Below are 19,616 nucleotides of genomic sequence, written 5' to 3' on the forward strand. Positions count from 1 at the left end.
TCTTCTTAAGGCAGATTAAATAAGGAGCAAAAATTAGGAACGATTTTTATCCATTTTTGCATGAAAGCTCTGATTCAAAAATTTTGCTTGTAGTTGGAATGCTAGAGAAAGTGCCTATTGAGTGCTTTCCAAATTGAGTATTTTAATTAATATTCAACATTATGCCAGCTCATCATTTATATCTGTACCATGAGCGAGCACAAAATAGTTCATCTTTTTAAGCAGGTTCCTGATCAATCTCACAAAACCAGATGTGTTTTGAACTAAACTCTCTTTGCTGTCAAAATTTTAAACTGCTTGGTTTATTGATAAAAGAAAAATCTCATCAGCAAAGGGCTAAAAACATAAGGTGGTGACTTAGAAAGTTGTTTGGCATTGAATATGCAGAGAACAATGGAAAACCTTTTGACTGTTTTTATCTTTGTGTCCTGAACTTCAGTCTCCTTGCTGACTATGTCAAATCAATGTGAGCCTTTTCAAAGACACATTAACTCATCAGTGAGTTGGGCCAGATCTGAAGATGACTTCTTTATATTGTGGGTTATCATTTTAGGTACATTTATCTCATTTTATCAAATAGCTTGTATAGTGATTGAGGGTGAGGGCACATCGCTTACTGAGTACCATAGTAATGTTAAGCAAAAACGTAATTGTGGTAGACATCACCTTAGGCCACTGGTGATTAAACACATGGCCAAATCCGATGGCTAGCGGAATTCTATGGGACCACAGCTAGTTCCCAGTGTGAAAAGATTTGACTTTTACTTTTTGGCTTAGAGGCCCAGGAAGTAGTAAAATATGAAACCAGAGACTAATGTGACTCTCCCTTCCCCTGCCCTGCTATCTGACTTATACACCTGGCTCCAAAGAATCTTACGTTCAGTTGCTCAGAGGAAGATCACTGCCTAATTCTGAAGGGCGAATTATCCTCTGAAACTGAAGTTAGCAAGTTACATAGAACTATTTGAGGAGACTATTTGAAGGATGGTGAAGAGAAAGATGAAGTGTGAAGTTGGAAGTGTACGTGGCTAACCATATAATCCAAGTCTTCTAGTGCATCAACTATTTCCTGGGAGAAAGGTAGGTACTTTGGAAGAAGTCTATACTTTTAAAACAATTGATGTACCATTTAGTAGTTAGAATACAGTCATTCACAAAAGTCTACTCGGAGTGTCATTGGTGTTCCAGGGTGTTTCTACTACACCTCAGGTATTTCTGATGAGAAAGTGGGACATTTGGCGGGCTCCACTTACCATGCATGTCTATTAATGTAATTTAAGGCACCGTTTTCTACTCAGTAGTTAAGTACTTTCATATAACATCATGTGATATAGTTGAGGAAGACATATGAATTCCAAATACTTTCAGAATCCCATCTTTTCCCACTTTATTTATGGTATACATCAGAGGTCAGCAAACTATACCCAAAGAACAAATTTGGCCCACTGCCTGTTTTTGTAAATAAAATTTTATTAGAACACTGCCATACCCATTCATTTATGTGTTGCCCATGGCTGTCTTCATGCTACAACAGCACATTGAAGTAGTTGGGACAGAGATGGTATGGGCCACAAAGCCAAAAGTATTTATGATCTGGCTCTTTTACAGAAAAAGTCTGCCAATCATTTGTATATATTATACATGAGTAACAAACCTATCTACCACCAAAGATACCATAGCTTCCTTTCTTTGCAACAATCACACAATCCAGGATATATAAAATACATTTCATTAGAATGAAATCTTATTTCCAAAGAATTTAAGAAAATATCCGTTCTTCAAATTCAGTATTTAAGTCTCGGATTTCCTTCCTAGAAATAAATTCCCACTTAAAAAAAAATACACACATATTCGAAAAGTGTTCTTTTATTATTTCTAGTAACATATATTGTATAAATACTCTATTTTTTATATGCCCTTTTACAATCACGGTATAACTTAAGAGTTTTATCATTAAAAAGAAATGTATAAAAATAAATATGTTATTATAGGCATTTATTACATACTATCGTCCTTCTCAGAAGGAACACACAAACCAATACTTATAAAGTACATAGAATTTATAGTAACATATTTTACTATATACACATGGAAAAAGTCATCCTCTTTCATAGTAGAAGAGCTGAACAGACATTCACCAGGATATGACTGCTGGACCAGCTGCTGGGGATGGACCTGCTACCCCTCAGTAGCCTCCCCATCATGAGACAAAGGACCTCACTGTCCCCAAACACTGGGGACCCTGTTGTGCTCACCCCTTTCTTGTTCTGGCATTGCTTCCTTGTTTGCGTGATCTCGCTGACTTTCTTGAGACTCAGACTGGTTTTTCACATGCACATTCCTAAGGTAGGCTTACACAAGGAGGGAAGGAAGGTGGGAGGTACCGAGCTGGGGGTGCCTCCTCTGGATTTACCAGCACCCGATACATCGCTGCTGTTTTCCCCCTAGAGACTCAGTGCATTTTTACAAACACAGGACTTGTTTCTTGGTCATAATAAATGTACAAAGACGGGAGAATGGCGCAAAAAGGTAATGATGGAGTCACTGGACATGCTCAACTTTTTTCTCCATGGTGGACATCCTTCAGTTCTTAGCTCTCGGGAGAAAAGATGACATAAACATTCTCTGAAACCATCGCAATCATAAACAGTGCTGGTCAAAGCTCCTCTTTGGACTCCTGTCTCCCTCCATTGCGAGTGACATAAAGTAAGCCACACCTTAAGCTAAGAATCTCATTGTTCTCTTGCTTTGCCTCCCCAACCCCCAGGACACCATGTATCGAATCAGTACCAGGGAACAGGGATTGGAACATCACCAGCAAGGTCTACTGGATCCCTCCAGCCTTCTTGATTTCAGTGCCTCAGCCCTTCCTCACCTCATCTTCCCCTCCACACTCAGCCCGCTTAACTGCACTCTGCCACGGTGCAAAAGTCTATGTAATGTTTAGGCTTCTTTAAAGGATCGCAGCTCTCTTGGGCCAGCACCCCCCCATCGTGGGCCAGACACTGCAAGGTCCTCTTTTTGTAGCCCTTCCCACAGGTCTTGGAACAGGGGGACCAGTCCCCCAGCTGCCAGTGGGGGCAGGGCAGGTCCGCGCAGGGGCGGGTGCTGGCTGGCTTCACTTCCTTGGCACACTCTGAGGCAGGCTGCCCGTTGAGGTCTCGGCACTCCACCCGTCTCCTCTGCACCCCCTGCCCACAGGACTTGGAGCATTCGCCCCACTCTTCGATGACCCACTCTGAGAAGGTAGGGATGGCATTGAAAGGCTCCTTCTTCTTCTTCACGAAATAGGTGTATTTAATTTTCGGCCGGAGGGCATTGCCCACTGTGAGGACCTGGATGGTCAAGGGCTCCTTGAGGGGGCTGAAGCTGCGGATTCTTTCCAGCGCCGCAGAGGAGCCGCTGTACCTCAAGGCCGTGCCCTTGTACGTGATGTCCTGCTCCAAGGTGGACAGGGTGAAGTCGCCATTCAGGATGTATGTGCCATCGGCGGCTTTGATGGCGAGGAAGCTGCCGGTGTTTCTGGATCCCCTCTGGTTCCGTTGTTTCACTTCAATGTTTGTGGCTCCCGCCGGGATGGTGACGATGTCATGATAGCCAGGACTGCAGGCAAGAAGAGCAGATAGAAAGATCGCTCATTCACTGGCTCTTTGTATGGTTTAGCTAATCATTTAGAAGACAATTTTTACCAGACCTGTACAAAGGAACATCTAAATGATAGGATCTTTGGGAGTACGGCATTTTCAAACTTACTTTGAACTGGTAGCCGATCCTGATATTTTCTTGCATGTGGATCCATTTCCTCCACAAATGCCACATTTGTCAAATTTCTTTTTGGAGTCTATGATGCGATCACAACCAGCTTTTACACACTGCCCTTGCACGCACACAGAGGTGGAGTCGGGGCTGCATGGAGTACCATCTACCACCTGAGAAAGGAAGAACAGGTATCTGGTGTCACACACTAACCAGGGACGACATGGAGCTGTAACTACAAAAGTTTCCCTCATTAACATCACATCTCTGATTTCCTGACCATTGCAATAAAACGGTACTCTATACATGCCATATACTACCCTTCTCTGCCTTTTTTCCCCATAGTACATACAGACATCTGAAAAAATCACACATTTTTTATTATTTGTTTATTGACCTATCTTACTTCCACCTAAGATCAATGAAAGCAGGTTTTCTTGTCAATTTTTCACGGCTGTATCCTCAGGATAATGCCTGAATAAGTAGGTGCTGAATAAATCACTTACTAAATATTGAATTTGCAAGTGGGGAATATTTTTATGGCCTACAGTGATAATGACACATGAGATTTCAACCAATACCACATTTTACCTCAGCCAGTTTATCCCCTAAGTACAACAGTAATATGATGCTTTTGCTAGTTCCATATATGTTCTTAAACACAAAAGGTATCAAGGCTCAGACTTCCATTTTAGTAAGTCTGTTTGCACATGCTCCTGCTAGTCAACCAGTAACGAGTACTTTGGACCGTGCCTGGGCTATTTTCCAAAACTACTGGTTGGCTGTCATGCTAATACATCATTGATCTAGCCCAGGAAAGGGCTCTTGTTTATAAGAATAATAAGAAATTGCAAGAATCCTCAGTGCTAAATTCAGCTTCATTCATCACTCTGAACAATACCAAACACATCTGGCTGAGGTATGCCGAAGAAAATGAAGTCTAATTTGAAATTGAACACATTAATATACAGATTAAAGAAGTGCCTATAGGTTGCATGAAAAGGTAGCGAGCCAAGGCGTTGGGTCTTAGGCAAAAAGTAAGTGGAAAAGTTACTACCTTGGGCTGCAGAACGAAGAAGTAGCCAATGCCTTTGGCTTGACAGATGAGCTTGCACCTGTCCTTCGGGGAGACCCCAGCGTATTTGGGTGTCCACTCCACTGCGGGCCCACTCCCAAAGGAAGCTTTGGAGAACTCGTTGTGTGCCTCGCACTGCTCCTCTCTAAAGGTTTTGCCTGGAAAGAGAAGGATAGAACGGCCTTATCGGTCTCCATCCCTTCACTGCCTCTTGGGGGGCACGGCTTTTTCGCCCCTTTTCACTCACCGTTGTTGTCTGGACAGTCCTCAATGTTACATGATCGGTAGCGCACACGCTTGCCTTCACAGTACTTCCCTCCGTTCTTGGGGACTGGGTTGTCACATTCCCTCATTGTGTACTGAACGCCTCCACCACAGGTTCTCGAGCAATCTCCCCAGGGTCCCCATGGCCCCCAGCTTCCATGAACAGGTGTCTACATGGGGACACAAGTCATCAGATTAGAATTCTCTATAGAGACCTTCTTAGGGAATAAAAGAGAAAAATACGAGATAAAGAATCAATTACGAAAAGAATCTATCTTCCCGGCCCGAGAACAGGGTTGGGGTGTTTAACGTGCCATCAGACATTTTGGCATCACTCTATTCGATTCCGGATTTGAAAGGAGCATGTGCATGAGTAGGAAACTCACATCAAAATGCTTCTTGTCAGTCTTGTTCACACACTTGCTGTTGACACACCATTTCCCTTCGCCACAGCTGGTGCCGTCCGCCCAAGGGAAGTGTTTGGTTTGGCACACCAGCAGCCCCCCGGAGGTGCCCGTGCACCAGAGGGTGGTGCACGTGCTGGCTGCATCGGGGCAGTGTTTGGAGTCTTCCCCAAACGTAAATTGGCACTGCCGGTTGGCATCATACAAGGTCCCAGGAAGGTCAGAGGGGAGCTGCATGGGGCTTTGGGGCTTGTCCATCAAACATTCCCCTGCAAAAACAAAATAAACAAAAAGCCCAACTATTAACCATTATTAATAAATGATAAATGAAAGCATGTAGGGGGTAGGTCAATTCCATCAAATATGTATCATAAGAGATAATATATAGCAAAGCTAGTTAAAGGCTGTCAAACTTTTGGAGAAGGTGCCAGAGAAATTGAAATGAAGATAAATTGAAATGAAGACATTATCCTCACTGGGCTATTTCTGCAATGACAGGAAATGACTGTTCTGCTAAAAATTCAAATTCATGTATCTTTTATGGGAATTAAGATCTAAAAAGGCATGCGCTTGGCAGTGAAAGTAATCTTGAAGGAAAATATCAAGAACAAAAAAAGAAAAAATGAGCCTGTTTAATTAGAACTTTACATACAGGAGGTTGGACGCCACGTGGAAAGAGTTGTTGGAGCGTCTTACCATGACCGTTGTCCAGAAATGAGGTGATCATGTAGGCGCTGCAGGGAGACCAGGGCTGGCTGCGGTCCAAGTTGGAAAGCATGGACGCCATCAAGTGGGAATCCTGGTTGACATTGATGCTGGCACATTGCTTCGCATCATCGTGCGGCATGTTAAACACGTGGCCTTAGAAGCAATCCGAAACTCACATTAGAACATAGGTAAATGTGCAGCATTTTATTCCAAATAGGGATATTTCTAGAGAAAAAGAACACCTATTTTGGAGACAATGTCTACACAATGTCTACATTTTAGAGTGTAAACAAAAATGTACAATCTCCAAATGTCCATAGTTCCAATGATCTTATTGGTATTCTAATAAAGATGATGATGTTTAGAACAATTAAAACATATTTTCTGCAATTTCTAAATAGTCCTGGCACCTAACACAGCAATATAACCTACAGACTCTCTCTCTCAAATTAATATCTTGTTTTTCAGTTTGTATTCACAAACTGAGCTTAGCTCTTACTCTAAAACAGACTCACCCAATTCATGGGCTGTGGTGAAGGCAGCTTGTAAGCCATCATCTTCGATGACAGAGCAGCTTCTGCTGGGATCACAGACAGTTCCAACATCAGCCATCCCGAGGGTGTCACATGTCTGGGTGCCACACAGGTCCTACAAGGACAAAGGTACCTCCTGATTAATAGGGACATCCCATGAACTTTGGGATCTGTCGGGGCAAGGTGTATCTTCACATATGTCTTGGAGCATCTACATTCATTGTTGCTGAGCTGTCCTTTAGGGGTATTCTGTGTGACCTGCATCAATATTTCTTCCTAATGCTATTCAAACAGGACTGTGCAACTTGAGCTATTAAAATTGTAGAAGAAACTAGGAGATGGACTGACCATGCGAGCCAATTAAAAAAATGCAAGTGCCGAAAACTGGTGACATGCCTTACCGACATTTGTCACCAAGTGGACTCCCCAGGCGACCCTGTCATACTTAGCCCTGTCTTCCTCTCACCTGCCTGGTGAAAAGAATCGCCGTGTCATAGTGTTCGGCATCTCGGTCACTGGGCGGGTTGTGCTGTTTCTGCCAGTTGCAGAAGTTTCGCAGGGTGAGGGCCGCGTTGGAAGTCACTTCTGGTCCCTTTTGTTCCTCATAGATGACCAGGATCTTCACGACCACCAGGCTCACCGAATTGCGAATGCTGGGGTGCTTGTACAACCTGGCGGCCACCGAGAACAAGGTGAGGAGGTAGTTCTTGAGGCCACTGCCGTGGAACTCTGCCATGGACTGGTCAGCCACCAGCATGGTTTCCACATAACGGGGGCTGGACACAAATCGCTTCTTTCTCACACTCCCACTTCCTGGAAAGGAACAAGAAAGATAGTTTGCTCAGGGGCAGTCTAGCCGAGAATAATCACCTCCCCAGAGTATATAAGGAAAGTCTAACCAGTCACGGCAAATAAAACAGAAATACACCCAGGGCAACAATAACAAAAATATTTGCATCGCCGCTCACCGAAAATGTTATTTTTAAAGTTTTCTCCTTTACTTTAAATAAAATGGCCATGTGCTCCTCTGAGGGGTCAGGCTTTGTTTTTAAAAAATGTATTTGTTAATTTTTTTTTTTTTTTTTTTTTTTTTTTTTTTTTTTTTGGTGAGCGGGATTTTTTTAGTCCTCCTGCAAATCCTACCCTCAGAACAAGGCAGTATGTACACCTTCCTCCCCAGCTGTAGTAAAAAACTTGGAGCAAGGGCAGCAGGCAGAGGCCCTGAGTCACTCTTTCACAGGCCAGGGCTCAAATCCTGAATGAGATCATCGGGCTCCACGTGGAAGGCCCAGGGCAGGGCTGGGGCGTCTGCCAAGGGGCCGGCCTCCAGGAATCTCAGCCTGCACTGCTCCGCAATCTCATTCCAGGGGTCCCTGGGGTGCGCTGCTCCCGCCAAATCCAGGCAAAAAGACCACCCACCCTGCCCAGCAGCCTATTGCCCCACTCCAGCTGCCCCAGGGAATTAAGTCCCTGCCTCGGATTTAGTCCAGGGCCCTTCAACTCCTGAAACTCGGCCCCCAGGGAACCGGGCTGTGTAACCACATAACTGCTTCACGGAGCAGATGTGCTGGGGAGAGTGGAGAAATTCTCAAACAAGACATGCGAGGAAGTTAAAGAAGAGCAAAGGCACCAAAGTGAGAGGATGAAAAGAACTGGACGGTAAGCACTCCACACAACAGAGAGGCAGGGGAAGGAGAAGCAGGATTAGCGGTGACTAACGTTCAACAGAGAGCAGAATTATGGCCGCGAGAGGGAGCGCAACCTGGGATGCCGGGTGGGAGGCGCGGGGAGGCGGGGCCCGCAGGGCAAAGACCTCCCAAGCAGGTTCTGCAGAAAGCCCCGGCCGCCTCTAGTCGTCGGGGTCAGCCTCTTGAATGGGGAAGGGGACCGAGGGCGGCCGCACAGAGGTCGCAGCGCAGCCGTGCAGTCTCGAGGGCTGCCCATTTCGAGGTCACCAGCGGCCCCGTGCCCTCCATCCCCGCCCTCCTCTGCGCACAGGGAGCGCGCACAGGCAGCGGTTACAAAACTAGTGCAAAGTTGCAACGCGACCAAAGAGCCCATGCACGGCCGGTACAGCGACGTGAACTGCACGGGAAGAAGTTGCACACGCTCACACTCGCCTAAGGTGGGAAGAGTCGCATGACCAACTCTCCCTTCCTGGTCTAAAGGCTTCGCCTTAGTCAGCAGAAAATCATTGGGTTGTCTGTCCTGTCTCGATCATTCATTATTCCGGCCAGCGGAACTAAGTGTTCTGGCAGGACCTCAAGCCCCAGCGCTCCCCGCCAGGTCTCCGTCCTGCCTACAAACTGGAGTCTACTCTTAGGTCGAGCCGCGCAGAGAGAGTGGGGAGAGGGGGATGAATGGAGACACAAGTGAGAGCCATTCTTCTGGGACTGGTACCTGTTGGCTGCGCCGAGCTCTGCGGCGCGGGGTCCCTCGGCCGCAACTGAGCCCCGGAGTCCTCGCCCTCTGGCCCCGCGCCCCTCGCGAGCTGAGTCTCCTCGTCTACAACCCCGCACTTGGCCCCGCCGCCGCCCCGCCGCCGCCGCCGCAGGAGATGGAACTGGGGCCGCGTCGGCGGCTCCTCCCCGGCGGCGGCCGGGGCGAGGCGCACGGTGGCGGCGGCGGGCGCGGGCTGGATGAAGTACTCCTCGCCCTGCAGATAGAAGGCGCCGCGCACGCCCTCGCACAGGCTCAGGGCCGCGGCGGAGCTGGGATCGCCGTTCACCGTGCCGGAGTAGAAGCAGTGCGCCAGGTCGCCGGCGGGGTCGGGACTGGGAGCGTCGGACCCCCGCCTGCGTCCCACGGTCTGGAGCGTGAAGCCGGGCGCCAGGAAGCCGCGGTCCGGTTGCAGTTCCAGGCTCAGCTGCCGGCCGAAGGCGTCCAGGCGGAGGTGCGTGTCCCTGTGTCCCGGGTCGCGCTCCACTGTGGGCAGCACCAGCTCCTCGTCCTCCTGGGCGGGGCGCCCGTGCGCGCCCGGTAGGACCAGCAGTGCCGCGGCCGCCGCGAGCAGCAGCAGCACGGACGCGGGCTGCGGACCCCGAGACCACCTGGCCAGCTCCGCCTTCCCCATGTCGCCGCCTGCGATGCGCCTTCGGGACCCCGCGGGGACCGCCAGCTGCACCCGAGCCCCCGGAGCCACCGCGCGCCGCCGCGCTCCCGGCGAGGAGGCTATTGTTTGGGTCGGGAGTGCAGAGCCTCGCTGGCCACGCTCCGGATGGTTAAAGTTCAGTTACTATGACGCTTTGCAAGTTCACGGAGAACCAGCCGCACTCGGGGCTCCGGGGTCACTTGGGAGGAGGCGCTGCAGTGCAGCCTGCGGACGCGAAGTTTTCCTCCGAAGCGCAGAGTTGGAGGCGCCGCGCAGCCGGCGCTGGCGGGGTGGCTGCTGCGAGGACCCGAAGCGCCCAGGGACGCCTCTGGGGTGGAGGCACCGGGCCACTCGGAGATCGGCGCCGGGAGCCCCTCTTCGGCTTCCGCCTGGGCCGGGGTGCCGCTCGCTCTGCGCCGGGCTCTGCCCTCTCGGCCGGACCGCGCGACCGGGTTTTGAAACAGCCCCGGGCTCGGAGCGGCTTTCCTGCGAGTGCAAGAACCGGGCACTCGGGACCGCTCTTTTATAGCTTGCAGGAGGCTTCGCTACCCCCTCCCCCCTTCCTCCTCCCTCTTGGCCGCCTCTCCGCCCGAAGACACCGCCCCCTAAAGTCTGTGCTAGACCGCGCTCAGCGCGGCGGGCCGGGCGGGGGAGGGGAGGGGGCGACCTCCGCGCTGGCTCCGCGCCAAGGGCTCGTCCATCTGGGGGCGGAAGACGCGGGGGGGGGGGGGGGGGGGCTGTGACCAGTCCTTCGGGCGTCTGGGGCTGCAGCGGGGAGAGGTACTCACTTCCACCGCGCCTGGCCCCGGCCGGCTTCCCGGACCACCCGCCCTTCCCGCCGCCCTTCTGGTGCGGGAGCGCAGTCCGCTCGTGGGGCTGCAGTTCCCCGAAGGGACGATCGGGGTGGAAAGCTGAATCCCTTCTCCAAGATTTCCCTGCCTAGGAACTGGCCCTGCGAGGCCCCCCTCTCTCACACCCCCTAGCCCCGGAGCCCCCGACTCCCCAGCCGTTTCTAGAAAGACACCCCACCGCTCCTCGCCATCTCCCTAGCCTGCCAAGGGCCGGTTTGCTCTCTCTTCGCCCCAATTTTTCTCGGGGAAAACCCCCACCCCCCAGAAAGCATGCTGGGTGAGGGGCCGGGAGACACTTCCCAGGCTCTGGATGTTAAAGTGCGTGCGCATGGACCTTCCCCCCGACTCCTTCCAACATCGTCTCCCCCTCCTGCCGCCTGAGAGCCCTCTGTGCGCGGACCCAGGGTCACACTTCCGGAAGAGGTTATCGGGGCTCGGTTCAGCTCCCTAGAGCCCAGGGAGGGAACTGCGCTTTCTCTTCCCATCCGAGAAGTGATCGGCCCCCGCCCCGCCTGCCCGCCTCCTCCACCCGCGGCGGCGGCCAGGCGGGCGGGAACCTCGAGGGACCCCGCTTCTCCACGCGGGGACCTGCGGGACCGCTGGGGCTGGAAAGTGTGCGGTGGGGACCTGAGGAAATCGGCTTCCTTCCGGGCCCCTCCCTCTTCCCATCAGGAGCGGGAAAGGCTGCGTCCGCGCTACCGGAGCGAGAACAGCTGAGCCTTTCCACCGTTAGGTCCCTAAGAAAAAGCTGAGCAGTTCTTCCATCCAAGCGGAGGGAGGGAGGGGCTCCGTGACACAGAGGAAGGAAATGTTTCATAATGCGTCCACTGGCGGGGAGCCGCGGGGACAATGGTGGGAATGGCCGCCGAAACCCAGGCGGACCCGGGCCCCTCCAACTCGCGCGCTCTGCTCCCTGGGCTTCCAGGGCCTCCCGCCCCACCGCCCCCTCCACCCCCACCTCGCAGTTTCCACCAAGTTTCATCTGGGCCCTTGGGCCCACGCCTCACTCCTCTGCAGTCCTGCCAACTTCATTCTGCCCCAGCAGGAGGCATCCCCTTCACTCCTCCAACGCACCCCTCTTCCAATTTTTTGCTTTCAGAATACTTTCCAATGTCGCCTTTTCCTCGGAGAGTTCTAGGTTGCCTGCTTGGACAATCAGATCCAAAATGTTCTCTCCCCTCTTCAGCAGAGTTCAAATGAGAATGAGTGGCACCCAGAAGCAAACACGCTTCGCTCTGGGAAAAGTGTAACAGCATTCCCTGGTCCCCACACATTTAGGAATGAATGCACGGGTTCTACAGTGTAGTTTCCTTTTTTTCTGAGGTCCCCGTCATAATTACCTGCGGAAAGATCAACGCAGGAATGACCTGTGTTTAACAGCAGCTCAAGGCATCTCAGTCACCACCCTTTTTTTCTTTGCTCTTCCTTTCTCACACCAACATTTGGCCACTGTCTCCGCCTACCTCCTTCCACCCAGCCTCTCCTTCACTGCCCTCTCTCACCCCTTCCATTTCTCCTTCAAATCTGACATTGACAGACACACACCCACGAGTAGCCCATTCATTCCCACGTTGTCTAGGCCTGACTGTTTCTGTCCATCTTTGAGGGAGGAGATGGACTCCTCTCTCAAGTGTCATTTCCCAAACAGCCCCACTTGTCAGTTTAGTTTCCAGAGGTTGTTTTGCATGCCACCCCCTCTAGTCTCTTACGGGGTTTTAACATCCCATTTTTAAAAAATGATCTCATTTCATATGTTCTTTCCAGCTAGAAGAAATGTTAGATACTTGGGAGAACGTTTCAGGAAAAGTTGCTTTACAGTTACAAGAAGATACTGACCAGGATGGATGATGAAAGAAAGATGGCAACGCCATCAGTACATTTTCAAATCTCTTGCTTTAGAGTAGCGCTCTGAAAACTATGTAAGCTGGGACCTCAGAGTGGCTTTGCAATGGAGATTTCAAATGCTTGAGGTGGTCCAGGGGCCTAGAGACTTAACAGAGGACTAAGGGTAAAATGTGAGTTCCTTGAATTGGGACATGATGGGAAATTCATAAGATGAGCAACCCGTGAAATGTATTCCAAACTGCCACCTCCCTTACATAAACTTTAGCTTTTAAAATATATGAATGCAAGCTTGGCCTTTAGTTCATTTCCACCCTCCGTGCATTCTTACTGGAAGTTTGTTTAATTCAAGGCATAGATCTCTAATCCTGGGTGGTTTATTTTAAATGTATTGTAATTTTTGCATATTTCATGTTATATATTCAAATAGTGCTGAGAAGCAAAAACAAAACAGAGAGTTAAAGGCAAACGGATGGCCAGGAACATGGCTTTTTTATTCACTAGGTTTCTCTCCAGATTTCTGTTCTTTTGCATAATGACTCCAATCTGTCCTGCACCTGTAGTTCTGGGAAATGGTTCCTTTTAATCGCTTCAACAGAGGCATGGATGTAGGAATTGCCAATTACTAAGCTTGAAAAACTCCATCCATACGCAGAAGAACATTTAATCTACTAACTTTTTTTTTTTTTTTTTTAAAAACCCAGCACTCTTTGGGCGTTTGTGGTATTACATAAACATATACATATAACACATGTGTATGTTTAACAAAATTGTGATGTGAAAAAAATATTTTACTGTGGAAACGACCAACAGAAGTAAAATGTGTACATGACACTAGTAAAAATGACATGTAATATTGAGTCTTTGTAAGTAAGTTTCGCACTCTCCCCCTATAAAATATATTTGCTCCTTAATTTGAATGAGCACCAAAAAGATCACACATTGTCCTAAGCCCTACCATACTTCTGGCTTTCTTTTTATAGAATACACTAGAGGCCCAATGCACAAAATTCGTGCAAGAGGCTCCACCCTCACAGCCTCGGTAGCTTGCCTCTGCCCTCGTAGTCCTGGCTTTGTCTAGAACAGGGGTGGGCAAACTTTTTGACTCGAGGGCCACAATGGGTTCTTAAACTGGACCGGAGGGCCGGAACAAAAGCATGGATGGAGTGTTTGTGTGAACTAATATAAATTCAAAGTAAACATCATTACATAAAAGGATACGGTCTTTTTTTTTTAGTTTTATTCATTTCAAACAGGCTGTAGTTTGCCCACGGCTGGTCTAGAAGGTCATCTGTAAGGACTTCCGAAGGACATCCGGAAGGTCATTCAGCTGTCCAGTCTAATTAGCATATTATGCTCTTATTATTATAGATATGCACTTATACGATTATAAACTTAGATATGTTTTACTTTACAGACCTTAACCAGTTTTTATTATTTGTAGAGAGGAGCTAACCAAAGTTAAAATATTTGATGAAAATATTCTTACAATGAACAGTTTGAACTTTTACAAGCATTCTTGTCCTCTATTGACAGAGAAATGGGAATGTTTTGAGAATTTTCAAGTAAAAGAAAAAAGGATTAATGCTCACCTACATCTTCTGTGTTTGCATGTGTTTCATATAGTATGACACAATACTCTACTCATAATTCCTAAGAAGTCTATATCAAATTAAGTAGTCAACAAGTAACCACAAAATGAGGTACACGCACTATTAGCATTGTTTTAGTGAAAATATTGTCTACAGAAATGATTAATGTACATATTTCTTTTAAACATGTGATGCTATGAATTCATATTTTCATACCAGAGGATTTACCAATTAGAAATGGGAAAGCTGTTTAGTGATCCTTCTGGGAACAGATGGTCTAAAGTAAGACTGAACAAAATGGACATTTCATTTGATCATCAATGAGAAAATAGATACCAAACATTTACTTTAAGCATGCCGTATACTCAGAATATAACAATATTGAAAACAGAAAAATGCATGTAAATTGTATTTGGACTGCAAATGGCTATGACCCGCAAATCAAGCACTTGCTATAACTGAGAAAAGTGTAATTTGTGCAACCACTTTCCTTGTTTCGCGGATATTGAATTATGCCTCAGGGGAGTTGTCTTCAGACAAACCAAGTTGGGGGCTTAGAAATGACTGTGGCTCATAATGTTTAATCAAATGCCTTTTTGGCATGTTAACTATCTAATTGTGTGGTCGGTTATGAATGCTGTCAGACTCATTACTGCTGTTGTTTCCAATGATTCAATTTCATTTAAATTCTAAATAGGAACTTTCTGGCAATAACAGTTCCACCTTAAAAGATTCACCGCTTTTAGTACCTCATTCAGCCCACGAGGTGGCGATGGTCTACAGCAAATGATGTACAACTCAGTTTTTCTTAATATCAGGAGTCATGAAGTTACAATGTCAGTCATACCTTTTCAATCTCAGTTAATACAATTTTACCAAATTTTCTTTCACCTTTTGGTATCACAGAAAATACCTTTTAAACATGATAACTAAGTGCATTTACATTCTTAAAGTAATAAAATGCTTTCGCTAGCCACTTTTTAATCATGTAGCTCTGTTAGCTTAAACCAAAAATTAAAAAAAAAAATCAAACTTTAAAAAAGGAAAAATAATTCTGATAATACTGTGGGTCACTTTCATGGCCACATTTGAGAGCTTTATGCAATTCTAATAAAAAGATCATAGACATTGCAACCTATGAAATAAAACCTCATTAATTAAACAGATATTTAAGTGCGTACTGTATGCTGAGATACATTAATGCTTGATTATCAATGCTAAAAGTTTTATACTTGCTAAAGTTAACTCGTTTTCTTAGTTTAGAGATTTCCCATAGCAAGAAACAAAAAAAAGAACTTAAAGTGGGGGGAAAAAAGTGAGAAGACGGTCTACCACCAGGTGGTGACAAAAGATAAAATTTAAAATTGCTCAGAAGGGCAAGTAATTCATGCATATGTTTGACTGCTCTAAATGCAAGTGACTTCCAAATGTCCAGTGAAGAGAAAATCATATGCTGGTGAAGTTTTATTCCTTAAAATGAATCAGTATTAACACAGTATCCCTAGCTTAAGAAATTCTGGAATTGGAAGTATGGAAGCGGATAATTTTAGTCAGCAGAGGGCGCATGAGACTGAAGAATAAGAAAATTTAAAGCAGCTTTCCCCTCCACCCAGCTTACAATTTATCAATTATCTGATGGAGATGGAAGTTGTCCTCCCCTCCCCCCAATACAGCTGTTTGGGCAGAGACTGGAAGTCAGTTGTCTAGGTCTTTGGGAAGTGATTATTGCCAATGATAAAGAGCAGTATCGGATGATTTCTAAGCCCCTTTCCTGCAAGGATATGACTCGACAAGGCTCCTTTGTATCTTACTGATAACCAGTGACTGAATTATGAAGTTTTGCGGTTCATTGGCGATCCACGAGGGAAGTTAGAATGAGTAGCTCAGAATCAATGGCATTTGAGTATCTTCAAAGTGCTCGGCTGTGCTTCCTACCAGCAGCCTCAGCTATCTCCATTGCCACTCTTACTCTTTTTCTTGTTCTTGCAATTTCCCACATCTAACTCATATTTTGACATTGTTTCTGCCTACCTCCTTTCACCCCGGTTCTCTTTCACAGCCCTCTCTCACCCCATTCCACTTCTCCTTCAGGTTTGATATTGACAGACACCCTCATGAGTGGCCCCGTTCATTTCCACACTGTATAGCCCAACTTTTTCTGTTCATCTTTGAGGGAAGAAATTGACTCCTCTCTGCTTCACAAGTGTCATTTCCTAAACATCTAAACATCCCTCCTGCTCAGTTTGGTCTCCGGACTTTTTTTTCCCTTTCCTCCTCTGTTGCATCCATAGAAAATGACATTTGCTCAGTCTCCTGGTGTCAGTGGATAAGGATGCTGCTGGGCACACTGGCCTAGAGAGCTTTCCTGTCCCAGTGGCTCACAGGCCATCCTGAGAACTGAGGGCAGAGCTACCTCGCACCCCTGTAACAGTTGATGGTAGGTTAGTTAGTGTATCCATGCCCATTGGCAAGCCAGGATCTAGACAGTCTCTCTAACAGTCGGCTATTGAGAATGTTAGAGCTGGAAGTACTTCAAAGCAGCACCATGACCAAGTGTGGGAAGCCCTCCTGTCTCTTGCACTCAGTGCACCGAGAGCTGTGAGGCAAATCTGTATCCAAATCTGCACTCTGACACGACCATATCCTTCCTCTGTGGGCTCAGGGGATCGATTGTCCCTGAGCCTCAGATTCCTCATGTATAAAAGAGATAACAACAGTCTTGACTTGAAGAGTTGTTGCCAGAATAGAGATGTGACTGGCACAGAATTGTCAATGGCTAGATAAAATTGATGGGTGGCTTTGAAAGTGGTAGTGGAGGAATGTCAAAGGGATCAGGGAGACTGCAGGTACCCAATTCTGACAAAATTGTCTCATTGCCATAGGATACAGCAGAGGTGAGCATGAGGTGAGCATACCTTTTTTTTTTTTTTTTTTTTTTTTTATGAATGAAGCAGGTTGGTTTTCTCCCTTTTGGAAAGATTGCCTTAATGGTTGAGTAGTACAAAAAGCAGAGCAATGTTGGTGCAAGTGGATTAAAGCTATTCGTGGTGTAATAGTGTAGGAAAAGAAAGGCAGTAAAAAATCATTAGGCATATAGTCTAAAAAGCAAGAAAAGAAAAACTGAGGCCATAGTTTCCAAAGTGCAGGGCAATAGATTGAAAAAGGGTATACAAGAGACTTTCCAAAGTTATCAGCTAATGAATCTGTTTATGAACTGCCTCAAAATCAAAGTTGCCAGGGTTTATATCGATTTTGCCTTCTACCATCCTGGGCATTGCTTTTGGGACCCAATCGGATCCATCTAAAAACCAACTTACCCCAATGGGAGGCCTATTCTAAAAGCCTGTGTTGGACACCTTGTTGCTGCCTCACATTCTCCTTTCATTTCGGGCCAGCGCTGCCCTAAACACTTTCAGGCAGGTGTAACCTGGCGATATGTCATCTCGGCCGCACCCTGTGTCTTGAATGCTTTCTCATCTGGGACTCCTCGAAGCTGCAGAATGACAGTTCTGCAAATGCAACTGGGAAGCTCAGTAGATTTCATTAACAGCTACGTGGCAGCCTTGGACCAGAATGGGGGCCAATGGGAAATGGTTTCTCTTCTGCCCCTTGGGAGACAGAATAGAGGCCCACTATAAACACCTCTTCAGAGGGTCCTGAGGGAACCAAGCCCCAATTGTCCCTAGCAGTGACCAGCTTGATAATACACTGTTGCCTTGCCTTACCCCCTTTTCTGTCTTAGTCTTGCCAGGCCCCCTCTCCTGTTTCCTAAACTTGCTTCCATGCTCTTACCACCCCCCTCCCGCCCAAGGGCTGCCTTCACACCAGTTCATTTCTCAGGTTCTGCTTTCTGGGCTCAAGTGAGTCTAAAGCGATGAGCATCAGAGATCCTGTAGTGAGACTGCTGGCAGATCAGACAGCGATGAGGGTCCCCTTATGGGTGGTAAATGAATGGCAAGGTCTGAGGCAGGCAGTGGCATGACATTTGCGAAGATTGCCACATTGGATAGCTTTTGATAGCTGCTTCAGAGCACAGGTTGCAATATATGGCCTGCGGGATGGGCCATCCACCTGTTTTTGTAAATAAAGCATGAGTGGAATAAAGCCACGTCATTTGTTGAGGTGTTGTTTCTAACTGCTGTTGTGCTACAAAGCAGAGTTGAGCAATTACAAAAGATGCATGGCTCACACGTCCAAAACGTGCACTACCTGGCCCTTTATGAAAGTAACTACTGGGCCAGTGCACAAAATTTGTGCAGCAGTGGGGGAGGGGGGCGTTACCTCAGCCCAGCCTGCACCCTCTCCAATCGGGGATCCCTTGGAGGACATCCTTCTTGTAATCTGGGACCACTGGCTCCTAACCACTCACCTGCCTGCCTGCCTGCCTGATTGCCCCTAACTGCCTCTGCTTTCTTGATTGACCCTAACCCCTCTGCCTGCCTGATCATCTCTAACCTCTCTGCCTGCCTGCCTGATAGCCCCTAACTGCCTCTGCCTGCCTGCCTGATCGCCCCTAACTGCCTCTGCCTGCCTGCCTGATTGCCCCTAACTGCCTCTGCCTGCCTTCCTGATCGCCCCTAACTGCCTCTGCCTGCCTGCCCAATTGCCCCTAACTGCCCTCCCTTGCCAGCCTGATCTCTCCCCTAACTGCTCTCCCTGCCAGCCTGATCTCCCCTACCTGCCTCTGCCTGCCTGATCGCTACTAACTGCCCTCCCCTGCTGGCCTGATCACCCCAACTGCCTCTGCCTCAACCCCCACCACAATGGCTTTGTTCAGCAGGAAGTCTGACATCCAGAAGATGGCTGGCTGACCTGGTCTAATTAGCATATTACCCTTTTATTAGTATAGATAGAATATATAGGATAGGATTGCTTAAATGGGGGGGGGGTCCTTTTTCAGCAAGAGGAGATGCTCTTGGCAGACAAAAATACATAATCCCTATATCTGGACTGATAGCCAGCCATATGCACTATACTGCCAAATCGGTCATTAAAAAATTGAACAGCTTTCTTACACCTTACACCAAACAGCTGTTGCCCTTAAAATCACCCCTCAGCCCCCACCTTAGGTTCTGCCTTCGCATTTCACCCAGATTTGGTTCTGATTGGTAGGTTTCTATGCCAGTCAGCATCAAAAGCTCTGCCTCCTAGGCAGCCATCGGGTGAGGGTTAATTTGCATATTACCTCTTTATTATATAGGATTGTTGACCCACTTTACAGAAGCCGTGAAAATTTTTAAAAAGAGACGTTATCTTTTTAAACTCTTAATTTCAAGATGTGCCATGAAAGTCACCTTTATTCCCTAAGGCCAGAGAGTAGGCCATGCTGCAAATCTGAAAATGCATAACCTTACAGTCCTAATAGAAGGAGTATGGGACCCTGAGACAGGAGATGCAGACACTGGGTGGATGAGCCTGAGAATCTTAACCCCACCCCACAGCCTCCTGGACCCTTAGGTTGTCAGAGGCAGGTCTCAGCCCCTTGCTTGCTGCATGCAGC

At 47.6% G+C, this 19,616-nt stretch overlaps 1 protein-coding gene across 1 annotated transcript; it reads right to left on the minus strand.

Annotated features, from left to right (window-relative positions):
- Positions 1-1,850: 1,850 nt before the first annotated feature.
- On the minus strand, positions 1,851-10,335 carry ADAMTS1 (ADAM metallopeptidase with thrombospondin type 1 motif 1). The gene is made up of 9 exons (XM_036349565.1): positions 9,141-10,335; positions 7,207-7,553; positions 6,723-6,855; positions 6,196-6,360; positions 5,482-5,768; positions 5,079-5,265; positions 4,814-4,989; positions 3,754-3,929; positions 1,851-3,603 (listed from the first exon to the last, which is right to left on the minus strand). Exons 1-9 carry the CDS (start codon positions 9,811-9,813, stop codon positions 2,904-2,906), a joined length of 2,844 nt encoding a protein of 947 aa, XP_036205458.1. The 5' UTR covers positions 9,814-10,335; the 3' UTR covers positions 1,851-2,903.
- Between the last annotated feature and the right edge of the window lie 9,281 nt (positions 10,336-19,616).

Source organism: Myotis myotis, unplaced genomic scaffold, assembly GCF_014108235.1.
Source record: "Myotis myotis isolate mMyoMyo1 unplaced genomic scaffold, mMyoMyo1.p scaffold_m19_p_2, whole genome shotgun sequence".
NCBI classification, from domain to species: Eukaryota; Metazoa; Chordata; class Mammalia; order Chiroptera; family Vespertilionidae; genus Myotis; species Myotis myotis.